The sequence below is a fragment of the Pseudochaenichthys georgianus genome, chromosome 15 (genome assembly GCF_902827115.2).
Source record: "Pseudochaenichthys georgianus chromosome 15, fPseGeo1.2, whole genome shotgun sequence".
NCBI classification, from domain to species: Eukaryota; Metazoa; Chordata; class Actinopteri; order Perciformes; family Channichthyidae; genus Pseudochaenichthys; species Pseudochaenichthys georgianus.
Genome location: NC_047517.1, coordinates 4380389 through 4394947, shown reverse-complemented (window position 1 = coordinate 4394947; position 14559 = coordinate 4380389). Strand labels below are relative to the sequence as shown.

At 49.9% G+C, this 14559-nt stretch overlaps 1 protein-coding gene across 1 annotated transcript in view; it reads left to right on the top strand.

Moving 5' to 3' along the window:
- Positions 1–794: 794 nt before the first annotated feature.
- The window catches only part of slc2a15a (solute carrier family 2 member 15a), a 309661-nt gene continuing 295896 nt past the window's right edge, over positions 795–14559 (top strand). The window contains 1 exon segment of the mRNA XM_034101155.2: positions 795–914. Coding sequence (XP_033957046.2) covers positions 795–914 — 120 coding nt within the window.

Genomic DNA, 14559 nt, shown 5'->3' with positions numbered 1-14559 from the left:
CTATGTATCAAAACAAACTTACCTTCTTATAAGACACAGACAGCAGAAAACATGCGGCATGTGTATGGACTTATCGGTACTGCAATTTCTGAAGTGCTTGAGTGGCGTTCTGGTGCTCCCGTCAGAATGCACCCTGTCAGTCGAGACATATACCACGTGAGACACGTTAGGCTCGTGTTGTGTCAAGGACCCTGACCTGGCCAGGAAAAACAGGCACATCGCTTGTTTAATTTTTTGCGGTCTAGATTTCTTTCATTTTTTTATTTTTTGCGTGTGTTTATAAATTACCTCGAGGGCCGTACCAAATTGTCTCGCGGGCCGTATACGGCCGGAGGCCGCAGGTTCCCCACCCCTGCCGTAGAGTCTCACTCTGAGCGAGTGCTGCTGCAGCTGCTCTCGGCTCTCGTCCATACTAATTCATTCATTCATTCAATGCTCGCCGGTTCCGCGGTCCCACATTGTTTGTTGTGAGGAGTCTGAATTTAGTTATTTATATTTTAGTGCGACAGCCAGGGGTGACAGGCGCGTACGCGTCACAGGCAGCTTGCTGTTGCCAGATTGGGTGGTTTTCCGCATTATTTTGAAGCTGTTTACGGTGTGTTTTAACTGGGTTTTCGGGCTGAAAGGCAATGAAATCTGGCACACTTTTGAACGCCGTTATAATACAGTGCTGAGAATGAACGCAGTTTTGAACGCCGTTATACAGCGCTGAGAATGAACACGTTCTCAATTACGTTCATCTAGCGGAAATACAGTACGTTCAGTTCACGTTCGCCCAAAATATGAACGCGTTCATGAACGATCGTTCATTGAACGCGTTCAGGTACATCACTGTGGCAGTGGCATTCCTGACCTCTTTTGGGAGCTCCATGCTTTATGGCTACAACCTGGCAGTGGTCAACTCCCCCGCCGTGGTAAGATGCACCCCCCCCACACACATACACAAACCCAGGGATAGATTATAGACCTGGTTAAGAGCTTTAAAGTCACACATACTCTATATTTTTGCTTTGAATGTATGCAAAGTAATACTGTATGAAAACCTAAAGTCCAGCATAAACTAAGGTGTACCGTGTCAATATTATGTGTGCAGACTTAACTTATTTTAGCTTATTTTGTTGTCCCTGCCCTGACCCGCTTACCCCTGGTGTCAGATCAAATTAATCAGAATCTTGTTTGCCAGGTAAAACCAGCCACGTTGGGACTGATATGCATAATAAAGAAAGCAAATGTAGATTTTTTTTATTACACCTTGAATGTCAAATGTTTGCCTCAATAGTACAAAAGACGGCATTGATTTGAAACAGGATGTGACAAGGGGTGCACGTCTGTAACCCGACACCGTTGCAATGAATCGACATCTGACCAATTACGGCATTGATACGGCCACTAGTGCAGGTGAGAGAGATTCGGTGAAAAGACAGTTATATCTCTCACAGGCTCTGCCCTCTACTGGACTCTATGGGTACTCTCTTACCCCGCAAGCATTCTCCCACTGAGACTTCTATAGACCTAGCCGGCCTGGGCGGGCCTACCTGAATGCGCGCGCATCACACCGTATAAAAGGAGGCCTCGCCTCCTGACTATCATCCTTTCTCTTCAGCAAGCGGAAGTGTTTTCACGGAGCTTAAAAAGACGGAACATTTAGAGTAATGGAGTCAGTTCTTGACCACAGGACCTGCCCGAAATGTCCAACCTGATTGCGGGAGCGGATCCACACCCCTGCTGTTTTTGTGTATGGGGCCTAACCACGCTGTGAGCGGTATGGGCCCGACGCCGGCATGCTCAGCCTGCCAGATGCTTCCTCGGCTCACGCGTGAGTATCGTGGGCAGCATTTCCTGTCAGCAGAGACTCCGCAGGAGGAGGTGGAGGATTCGGATCTCGACGTCGTTGAGATGGGCGAGTCAGGAGTGTTAGATAATATTTTAATGATATCTGTGCAGGGGAGAATTTTAGTGTTTTCCCATGTGTCCTGCAACTTAGAGCAGGGCACAGGTCAAAGGTCCTGCCTTCCTGTGGGGGAGTGTGGCCAACTGCGCAGATGACTTTAACAGACTTTCTTTGTCTCTAAACATGTGCGATCGATTAGGATGGAAAGAGCGCGAATATAGGCGCCTCCTATATTCTCTGGGTAGATTTGCGCTGTGTTTTCTGTGTAACCGAGTGTTGACTTGGAATTCACATGATGCAAGTTGTGTGAATATCTTGTGAATGCTCCCGGCCGTTGGATCTCTCAATAAATCCCAGTGTTTGACATTCAGAATTCCTGCTCCTCCCGTGTCTTTCTGAGTGCTGATTTCCATTGCAACAGAAGTTTCCCTTACAAGGAGAGGAGGAAGTGCCGTTCCGATTCTCCCTTCCGTGGGGCCAGACAACCCCGATTCCGGAGGAGGAGGACGAGGATGCCTCGGTAGGGAGGTCCGACTCTCAGGTCTGCACGTTTGGATTTCCCAGCGGTGATGACCCTGGCAGCGGAGCGCGTAGGCCTACCGCTCCCACCACCGCTGCCACCGAGGCCTATAAGCTGCCTGAGACAGGGGTTTTACGGCCCGGTGCATCCAGCGCAACCAACCTTGTTTCGCCCCAACTGCCTGATATATGGCGGTGTGTGGAGGCGACATGGCAGCAGCCATTTGAGACGAAGGCCCCAGTAGCCGCTATGGCAGGCATCATCAAGGTGGAGGGCCCCTCGGACACAGCGTGTGCGGGGGTGCCCCTGCTTGATGAGAGCCTGGCGGCCCATCTGCTTCCGCGGGCGGCTGGTTGGGCGGAGGGTAAGCGACCCCTGCCCCCGCTGCCCGGGACCGAGACACTCTGGAATATCTGGACAAGATGTTCAAGCTCGGTACGCAGATGGCGGCTGCAGCCAATAATCTCGGCGTGTTGGGCGTCTCCCTGATCACCCCTCAGGCAGCCGCCCCCGCCCTCCTGTCACAAGATGGGAGCGATTATCCGGACCGCGCTATAGGTCAGATGAATAATCTGATTCATGGCGTGGCCGCTGCAGCAGGGCGGGTGATTTTCCTTGGCCCTGTGGCGTCTCGTCACGTGTGGTTGGACTCACTGCCCTATCTAGAAAAGACCGAGAAGATCTCCTCGGAGCCCCCGTGTCCACGGAGGGGCTCTTTGGGTCAATCTCCTCGGTCACTCAGCGCTTCAGCCGGCTGGAGGAGGAAAGGGTCCAGCTTAGCAGGATTGCTACCGCTGGCCCCGCCTCCGGCCCCGCTACGCGCTCCTCCACGCGTTTCAAATGCAGGCGAGGGAGCGCAGTGCGACAGTGAAGCGGAGGGAGAGGCGCCGGCACGGGGGTCCCGTAGCTGCGGCGCCCTCCACCTCTACGGCCCATCACGTTGTACCGGCATATCGGCAGCCACGGGGAAGGACTGCCCGACCTCGGCAGGCTCATCAGCAGCAGCAGAGAGGGGCCGGGGTGGGGGTGCGACCGTCTGCCCGAAGCTGACTGGCTGGGGGAAGGTAGCGTCTCGGCGGGGGGAGGAAATCTCTTCGCCCGGGACGCGAGGGTGAATCCCGCCTCCTCCCTATTCGATTGCAATCCACAGATTTCCTTTGAACAAATGTAAGTTGATCTGTATCCAAGTCTAAGTGTCCTTTGTTTCCACAATGTTACACGTACAATGATGTCTGTACAGATTCCCCACTCGCCGCCCCATCCATAGCTCCTGTAAAGGAGGGAGCCTAGTGGGAGTGCGCAGATGAGAGTGATGAAACGTAAACAAAAGCTATCGTAATGTTATACGGGGTACAGGGCATTATGGCCGGCATATTGCTGTTGGGGAACACACTAGCCTGGGGTAAGACTCCAATTAATGCAGGTACCAGAGTTGCATTAGGCAGCGCCCGCACTCATAGAAGAGCGCGTGGCGGTGCGTTCAGGGACCTTAGTAGACCGCATTACTCCTATGAGGACTCCGATTAATGATGTCTCCGTAAGGGTGAAAACGCATTTTGAGGGAGCGCGCGCTCACACATGAGCGTGCGGCGGTGCGTTCAGGGTCCTCAGTAAATAATCGGCCCTTTCTGTGTCGACCCTCCATGGGCGAATCTTCCCTTCACGGGGAGTTTTGCGGCGGGACGGGTCGCCAGAGAGTACCACAGCTTTATAGCTGCGGCCCCCACAGCTGAGGTCATGCCCTTTAACACAGTGTTATGGGGAATGGAAAACTCCAGCTGTGTACTATCAAGTGGATGGACAGGACGCTGGAAACGGGGCTATTCACTCCAGTTCTACAGCGTCCCACCCCCTTTTATGGGCATGCGAGAGGTGAAGCTATCCTCTCGAGAGGGGATGAGTTTCCTCTCAGCAGAGATTCAGGCTCTGGTGCAGAAACAGGGCTGTGTCTGTTGTGCACCCTCAGCGCAGGGAAGAGGTCTTTATTCCATATACTTCCTGGTTCCCAAGAAGACAGGGGAATTCAGACCTATTCTCGATCTCCGCGGCCTGAATCGCCACATTTCCCGCAGGAAATTCTGCATGCTAACTATGAAACAGTTACTGGGGCTGGTGCAGCCAGGCGATTGGTTCACCACCATCGACCCTGAAAGACGCGTACTTTCATGTAGAAATTGCTCCAAAGCACAGAAAGTATCTGCGTTTTGCCTTCCAGGGAATAGCCTACGAGTACAACAGGCTGCCGTTCGGCTATTCCCTATCCCCATGCACATTCAGCAAATGTGTGGCCACAGCGCTTCTAACCGCTGCGACGCACACGGCATGAGAGTTTTCTTTTACATAGACGACCTAGTCATGGCTGGGTCACGAGGAACAGGGCAATGTTTTGCACAGCACAATTGGATCACACACCTAACCAGATTAGGCTTTGCGATTCAATTGGAAAAAAGAAGGCACCCCCATACCTCACCAACGGGCGTTGTATTTGGGTGTGGTGCTCGATGCAGGCACGTTCGCACGCCACCCTGTCAGAGAGCAGACGTGTGTCCCTTCTTCAGGGGGTACGCAGACTGCGACAGGGGGCAACAGTGACAGCTTTTACTGTCATGCAGACGCTGGGATCTCATGGCGGCTGCTCACAATGATGGTCCCGTTAGGGTTACTACATATGCGCCGCCTGCAGAGGTGGTTCTCCAGCCTACGCTTGGATCCCAAGAGGCACAAGTGGCGGCTGGTGACCATACCCCCCTCAGTGAGGGGGCAACCTCCGGTTTTGGGGGTCCCGGATCACCTCCGGAGGGGTCTCCACTGGGACGGGTGACCTCCTACATCACAGTGTTCACGGATGCATCCGGAACAGGATGGGGAGGGACCTGCCTGAAGAGGGCTATAGGTGGGCGCTGGGCTCTAACAGAGTCTCGACACAGCAATCTCCTAGAGCTACGGGACGGTAGTGTTAGTCCTCCGGCATTCAGGCCCCTAATTCAGGGGAAACTGTAATGGTCAGGAGCGACAACAGCACCACAGTGGCTTATATCAACAAGCAGGGCGGAGTTCGATCTGCCGCCTTGTTGACCACAGCGAGAGGACTGTGGTTATGGGCTTCAGAGGTGGTGTTATCTCTGAGAGCCCTCCATATCCCGGGACTGGAGAACGGGGGAGCCGACCTCATGTCGAGGGGCGGCCCCTGCCAGGCGAGTGGGTGCTTCACCCGAAGGTGGTGAAGCAGATCTGGGACCAGTTCGGGAGAGCGGAAGTGGATCTGTTTCGCCAGCCGGCGAAACAGCCACTGTGCCCTGTGGTTCTCCGTGGCTCGGAGCGACGACCCACCCTTGGGGGTGGACGCGTTTGCACACGAGCCATGGCCAAGGAAGCTGCTATACGACCGTTCCACCCGCTGCATTCTCATTCTCACCCCTCCTGAGGAGAGTGAGGCGAGAACATCTGTCAGTCATCCTAGTGGCTCCGGGATCGCGTTGGGGCGCCCGTGGTACTCAGAGATGACACAGGTGAGGGTGGGCCAGCCCTGGGCGGTTCCCCAGTTCTGGGGGGCGAATGTCTCAAGAGGCAGGTGCAATCGGGGCCTTACCCACTCTCGGCCGTCCTCATCCAGGTTGGCTCCTGAGAGGGACAGGTTGAGACAGGGTGGATTGTCTGGATAGTGTTATTCAGTCTATCCAGGCAGCTAGAGCTGGATCCCACACAGCCTGAGCCCTAGCCCAAAGTGGCTAGGATTCCAGCGATGGTGTGAGGAGCGGAGATAGAGCCCCTATCTGGTGAGTTAGGCTCTATTTTATCCTTCTTACAGTTACTGGTGGACAGAGGGCTTGCGCATTCAACAGTGAAAGTGTATGCAGCGGCCTGCCATGAGGGATTTGGCGGCAGGTCAGGCCTTATTCAACCACTGATGTCGCGGTTTTTACAGGGGGTCAGGAGGCTGCGCCCAGTAGTGCACGCCTCCACCCCACAGTGGGACCTGCCCCTAGTGCTCGAGGCTCTGGCCTCAGAGCCGTTTGAGCCTTTGGAGCTCTCCTCTCTGAAAGCATTGTCGTGGAAACAGCTTTGATTCTTGCCTTAACGTCAGCCAAAAGAGTGTCCGAGTTAACTGCTCTGTCGGTGCACCCGAGCTGTTTTCAGATTCGGGGTGACCGGAGCGGCGCGAATACTCAGACCGAACCCCTCCTTTGTGCCCAAAACCTAAGGAGTGCGTTTCAGGTCAGGGCTATTCAGTTAGGGGGGTTTAGTCTTCCCCCCCATGGTGGGACCAGGGAAGGCTAGACTGCACCTTCCTCTGCCCGGTGCGTGCGCTAGCATATTATGTAGAGTGCACGGCGGCCCTTAGACGCACCGAACAGCTGTTCGTGTGCTGTCGGGGGCGGGTATGATCGGGAAAGCTCTGTCCAAGACACGCCTGGCAGGCTGGCTCTGCGAGTGCATTGCACATGCCTACGGACAGGCAGGGAGAGCCTGGCCCCACGGGGGTTCGTGCAGCACTCCACAACGGGCTGTGGCTGCGTCAACAGCCTTATTCAACGGTGGAGTGTGGAGGATATATGCACAGCGGCGTCTTGGTCGACGCCAGGCCCCTTCATAAGGTTTTATCTCTTGGACATGTCGGGCTCTTTCTCCTCGTCTGTAGCTGGCGGGGGGCAACACAGGACTGGTAGGGGGTTGTGGGTCAGTTGGCATCTGACCCCCTCCCCGGACGTAATGCGCCTTCGCTGTTCTCGCGGGCCCTGTCCAGAGGGTCCCGGGAGGGTCCGGGAGGGTCCCGGGGTGGGCGGGGGTGGCACACTGGGCCCTTACGGGCTGGAGGGCGCTATCCTCCTGCCGAGAGCAGGAGGGGGGGGAGCCCTCCACACTTTAGTCCACACACCGGGGCACGGGGTCGTGTTTGAGTGTGGGGCAGGGGGCTCTGGGCGCTCTCCCTGTTATCCTTGGGATTCAGGAGGCAGGCGTGTAGTAGACCCTTTCGGGGCCGAGGGGGGCTCTCCCCATCCAGGGTGGGGGGGGTCCCCCGGCACTATTTTTTGAGCACACTTTTTGCGAGGTAAGCGCAGCAGGGGTGTGCCTGTCAGCCACAGCCCAGATTTCTCCTCGGTTACAACCGGGTTAAAGGAGAAGGTGGGGCAGCAGCTGCTGACCATAATAGCCGGTCAGGGGCAGTAGGGTGGATATTGTTGGACGACAGTGCGCGTATACATCGCGGCTTCCACCCACTGTACCATAGAGTCCAGTAGAGGGTGGAGCCTGTGAGAGATATAACGTCGGGTTACGTAGTGTAACCCTTGACATATTAGCACAGGCGGAGCCCTCTACTCGGGGCACTGTCTGTCCTATTCCGCTGGCTGAAGAGAGGTGTAGGATGATAGTCAGGAGGCGAGGCCTCCTTTTATACGGTGTGATGCGGCGCCGCATTCAGGTAGGCCCGCCAGGGCCGGCTACGTCTATAGAAGTCTCAGTGGGAGAATGCTTGCGGGGGTAAGAGAGTACCCATAGAGTCCAGTAGAGGGCTCCGCCTGTGATAATATACAAGGGTTACACTACGTAACCGGACGTTTCAGTTCGGAGCAAGCAAGAGGGAAAAAACAAAAACATGAAGAAACTAGAGCATCACTCGAAGGTGGGTTATTGTATGAGTCAAATGTACAACTTGCGAATGTTGTATAAGTCAAATGTCAAACTTTTGCCAATTGCCATATTAAAACATCAGCTGCAATTCACACCATGAAGAAGGCAGTCTCTGCAGAGCATATAGGCTAATGGAGATGCAGTTATTTCCAGCATTCTTTATTTAACATTCATTCAAGTATGTTTTATTGCCTTTTATCTGCTTATGTACAGGAGGAAGAGTCCTGTCTGTCTAGTTGGCTTACATAACAGTTAAAGTTTACAGCCTAAAAAACATGGAGCATTTCTTCCCCTTTATTCATTTTTATGTCAATTTGCACATTTCATGGTGATGCTCAGCCTCTCCCCTTAACTCCTAACAGTCATATCATCATGTCAACCACAACACAGAGAAATACTGATAGAAATGTGTGTGTAGTTGTTGATACATTGCTGACAGAGGGAACTACATTTGAATACAGATTTAAGAAATATCAGCTTTTTAGCATGTAATAAGCATGTTTTGTCTTGACTATATTATAACTATATTATAATAAAATAATATAGTATTTATATTATTGAATTGATTGATTATTATCATTAGTAGAAGTCGTTTATTTGCAATTAATTATATTTTAATCTTTTTGAGGCTAGTATTTGGCAGGAAATGCAGGACGTATTCACCTGTAAGCGCATACTGAACAACATACATGCACATTTACCATTTACCTCACTGTTTAAAGAAGTAACTGTGTTGATAATAATAATATACAGGAATTATATTTGCAAGTACTTTTTGTTCTACTCCTGTCGGTTGGGGGGGGGGGGGGGGGGCTCATCTCACAATGTCGCTTGGGGCCAAGTTGGCCAGGGACGGCCCTGGTTGGGAGTAGTAGTTTTTTTTCAATGTATAATTGATTGCAGTTTGGTCTTGAGTACTATTAACTGTGGTGTCTTATATTGTTAGATTTTCAGTTTGTTGTTTCCATTATAGCCAGAGGTTTGCGATATTTGTTTCCTAATTTGAAATTTGATGACGATATCTGAGGAGGTTTGTTTCCATTTTTTGGAAGAGAAGATTCTTCTGTTCATGTTTGGTTTTAAGTATTTATTTGTCGATTGTTTCTGTGCGCGTTTGAGAGAATAGTGGTCCAACCCAGTCTCTAAAAAACAAACGTGTAATAACTACGTTGGTCCACAGGGCAAGACGTAGTATATTCACAAATAACCCTCTCAAGACGTGACATGGATACAATATTTGTTCCTATTCATTTCTAATGACCAGTGTCCCTGTCACGTGATCGCCAACTTTCCTAGCTTGAGAAAAAAAAACATGGCGGACACCGGACTTATTTTTAGTGGAAAATCCTAAATTGTAGGATAGTTTATATGTAGATTTCTAGCGAGAAGTGTATATTATACTTTTAGAATCTACGTCCAGTGTATGTGTCAGATCTATAGTTTGATAGATATTACGAAGATTATTTGAGGTCTCACCAGGAGAACATATACTACGTATGTACACTATATACGTCGTTTTTAAATTTGTATTACAATGTTCTTAACCTGTTAAGCCCTGAGCCTGTTTTTCAGGTCTCAGGTTTCGAAAATGACATTACCAGAAGAAATGACTATATATTCACTTCTAAAAAGGGGTAAATTAAAATTATTTTTCTCAAAGCAATGATACACCTGTGAGTTGGATGTAGAAAAGTCAGAATCAATACAGATGTTTTTATTATTAAGTAAATTCAGATTGAACATAGTGTAGATTATAGTTTCCGTCCAAATAAAAACCATTACTTATAGTGAAAAACCACCCTTGAATGATGGGATAGTAGACAAAAAGCTTTAAGAATCCGAACTATAACATATAATAAGTAGAGCCGGGACTCGATTAAAAAAATTAATCTAATTAATTAGAGGCTTTGTAATTAATTAATCGAAATTAATCGCATTTTTAATCAAATATACATATTTGACCTGAGAACAGTGAGAAGCAATTTTCACATGGATTTTACTCCAAGTGGTCTACAGTCGAAGTGCATGACATTAAGGATTTTTACAGATAATTTACAGATGGCCCTGAGCCCAATAGAGATTGCCCTGAAAAATGCACACGGACGAAATCGCACGAAGGGTTTGGGGGGCCTCCGTCCCCCTAGAAAATTTAGATTTTTGCAGGTCTTAGATGCTGTCTGGTGCGTTCTCTAGACTGAATTATAAGATGAACCACCACAATATTATATTGTACAATTTAAATTTTATTCTTCATTTCACTTGTTTGTTTGTTCTTGCTTGTGTTTGCTCGCTTGCATGCCCTGCATAGCTATAAGAAATACTTAAGTTGTTGGTCAAAACACTTTCCATCTGATGAAGGCAAATGCCTTCCCAGATGGAAAAAAGTAGACAACATTACATTCAGTTATAACTGCCAAAACAAACATTATTTACACTATTATGGCCCCTGTAAAAATGTTTGTAATGTTAACTACTGTAAGTTAGTCGAACGAATGCCTCCTCATCCGGAAGCTGACCGAGCAGACCCGAGCAGCAGTCGAGAGGAGCCGAGCGCACACGTCAGTGTTCCCGTTAGCCGGCAAATCTAAATATCTTCGGTCAAAATAATTTCCCTTTAGAGCAATATCGCTTCAGTTGCGCCACTTAATGTGACAGACAAGAATAGTATGTGACAGACAAGAATAGTCAACTCTAATGTCTAACACTTAATTGGAGAAAGAGATGTCCTGTATGGGTTGATTGTGCGTTGATCTGTTGGTAATGCCTCGGGGTTCCGGTGGGCATGTAAACAAATGCATAATGCTGCGCTATACTTTGTGGCCTCATCCAGTTGCATAGCGACACTTATTGTGTAGTTGTCTTTTAATAAGCGGGTAGTCAGATCATTAGCTAGAACTAGCTGGATCTGATCGATATGGACATAAACGCGAGTGAAGTCTAATCTGACGGGAGAGAGAGATCAGCTGCTGCTGACGAGTCGAGACTCGACACGCAGCTCTGCATAACCACATGCAGCGGTGAGCGGAACAAAACACACACTGGTTAGAATATCACACGTAGCTATTTTAATTACCTCTCAAACTACCTAAACTAGTTATAGATATGTTTAGTTTTACTGTCGGGTCACTCATTACTGGATCCGCGAGCTGCATGATACTGGCATAATAGATTGCCCGATCGGGCAACCAGCAGGTGAGGCTTCATTGCCCGAGCTAAATACTAGATGGCCCCGGGCCATCGGGCAGTCCTTAATGTCGAGCCTGTGCAAATCCAATGAGCCAGGGAGTTGGTTATTTTCTCAGACGTGGACTTACTTATCCTGGCACTGAAACCAGTCATCTGGTTGAGTGTGGGTTGGGTCAGGGTGTGGTTCCTTGCACTCGGAGTCAGGTTAACTGCTACATGCTAGCTGCTACATGCTTTGCATTTAGGTGATACTTTAGGCTTGATGTGCTGCGGTGATATGCAAATACTTATTTGCATAATTTGCACACAACCGTGCTCTTGTCGACGCTTCCATCCGTCCGTTTTTTAAACAACATTTCCCATCCACGGGGCCGACCAAAGCGGTCTCATCAGCTTGTTCGTTCATGTTTGACTATTGTTCACCCGTGGTTTGTTGTTGTTTGAAGTCCCATGCTGAAGTCACGGTGCTCCAGTATAATATCGGTACGCCTGAAACTCATCCAGTGAGAAACGTTCCGCTGTGCAAAAATAAGTGCGATTAAAGTGCGATTAAAATGCGTTAATTTTTTAACGCGTTAATTTTTGTGTAATTAATTAATCTTAATTAACGCGTTAAAGTCCCGGCCCTAATAATAAGTACCCTGTATCAAGATTGATGCAAAACAAGTTAAATGTGACCTTTTTAGAGAGGTTTAGAAAACAAAAACCACCTCTGGGGTCATTTGAGTGTATTTGCCATATCTCTTGAACCCATCGATTGATGTTGGTGATTGACACCTCTTTTGAACCGTTAGAGCCAATATAATTGAGGGGAAGTCCCTAATTCCATCTAAACATTACCATTGGTGAATGCCCAAAACTAAAGCTCTCTTAAACTCTATATGAAAAGTACGTTTATTGACATAAATGTTATGATGGATTATCAGTAATCATTTCAAAGTGACACAGAGATATTGGATTAACCTTCAGCAGCGTTTATATGCGTTGTAATGCCCTTGAACACAACTTTTGATCAGAAAACAGCAAAGGTAAGACGTATTTGCCGTTTTGGACCCGTAAAGTGAAGTTGTGTGTTGTCTTTGCTGGCTTTTGCTGCCGTGAGTTCTGGTCGCAGTGATGATACTTATACCATTGGAATCTGTGGAATCTCAGCTTTCATACGATATCTAGTTTGTGAAGATTGCATGAAGTATAAAAGATCGCTAACCAGTGCGTCAGCACTCTTTCGCTTAGTGCTAATTCAGACGCTCTGCGTTAGAGTTGCGTTTTGTTTAGGTAAAAATGCTAAAAAAAAACGCTGCATTTACAGAAATGATGCAAACTAAATACAACACACAAACCCCGAAAACAAACCCAACAAAAAACGCTGCAAATACCAAAACGATATGCAAAGTCCAAAGCACATACAAATCCCAAAACACATTAAAAAAAAAACATTCCGGAAGTGCTCCAGGCCTCTAGGGGGCTCGCTATGTGGAACAGATTGATGTCTGGCCAGACATAGAGAGAACGAACAAGAGTGCTGCAAATAGAAGCCGGAGGAAACAAAGTTGATCGAAGTGGAAAAAGTCGATATATAAGAAGGTAAGTTTTGCTTTGATACAAGCGAGCGTCATATTTACCCAGCTAGCGTTAGCTTGTTTGGTAAAAGAGCTTGCAAGTCAAGAGACAGCACTGTGCACCTAAATGTAACTCGTGACATCATATAGATATATTATAGGTGCAGAGAGGAGTTGGTTTATTGTGCCCCAATGTAAATCCTAATGTGAGAGTTAAAGGACAGTCAACAATATACTGTACCTTGGTCAGTTTGGATTTATCGTGAAGTGAATTTATTTTTATTTCAGTCAGTCCATTTGTGTGTATGCAGGAGTGGGACATTTCAAATGTTCACAAAGTGAGCACTCATTGTCGACATATTATGTGTAATTTGTGAACATGAAATCAATAAATACCTTTGTGTGCACTTATTTCCTGGGTAAAAATAGGATGGAGAACCAACCCCATTCCAGGAAGATGTCCAGTCTGCCCCGGGTCAGAACAACTTCTATAGGTAAACGATGTTGCATCACTAGGCCACCAGGGTGGGTGGAGGGGGTCAGAAGGACGGGATTTTGGGCTGACAGCCCAGGAGCACAGCGGAGGACACGGAAGGGATCTCGGGCGGACTACCCGGGGGCAAATCAGAAGCCGAGAACGGGGGACTCGGGCCCCCCATGGTGGGGCGAAGGCCACAGCGGGCGAACTCAGGGGGCCGAGCATGAGGGCGAAGGCAGCGGCAGAAAGAGTCAGGGGGCCGGGCCCGAGGGCGAGGACCGCGGCAGGAAGAGTCAAGGAGCACCGAGGGCGAATCCCGCAGCTCTCAAGGGGGCCGGGCTCGGGGGCGAATACCGCAGCTCTCAAGGGGGCCAGGCTCGAGGTCGAAGACCGCGGTTCTCAGGGGGCTGAGCTCGAGGGCGATGACCAGAGAGCTCCGGAGGCCGGGCAGGACCCGGTGTTGGCTGAACAGGAACCGGAGCGGTGGGACAGGCTTCGGAAAGGATCCCCCACGGAGGAGGACCAGGAGTTGACAGGACCCCGACGAGACAGGTGATGGCGGGGCCTCCAACGGAACATGACAAGGGGTTGGCATGACCCCCGGCAGAAGAGTTGTCGGCGGGACCCCCAGAGGAACAGGACATAGGGTTGGCAGAACCCCCGGCAGAAGAGTAGTCGGCGGGACCCCTAACGGGACATAATATAGGATTGGCAGGACCCCGGCAGGAGAGTAGTCGGTGGGACCTCCGACGGGACTGGAGATGGAGCTGGCAGGACCCCCAGCGGAACCTCCAACGGAACAGGACATAGCATTGGCAGGACCCCCGGCAAAAAGAGTAGTCGGCGGGACCCCCAACGGGACAGGACATGGAGTTGGCAGGAGAGTAGTCGGCGGGACCCCCAACGGAACTGGACACAGGATTGGCAGGACACCCGGCAGGACCTCCAACGGCACGGGACATAGGGTTGGCAGGACCCCCGGCAGAAGAGTAGTCGGCTGGGCCTCCAACGGCACAGGACACAGGGTTGGCAGGACCCCCGGCAGAGGAGCAGTCGGCGGGACCCCCAACGGGACAGGACATAGGGTTGGCAGGACCCCCGGCAGGAGAGTAGTCGGCGGGACACCCAACGGGACAGGACATAGGGTTGGCAGGACATTACATTACATTGCATTTAGCTGACGCTTTTATCCAAAGCGACTTACAATAAGTGCGTTCGACCAACAAAATACAAACTTGAAGAAAACAGAATCATATAAGTACATCAGGCTTCATAGAGCAAAAACATTTCAAGT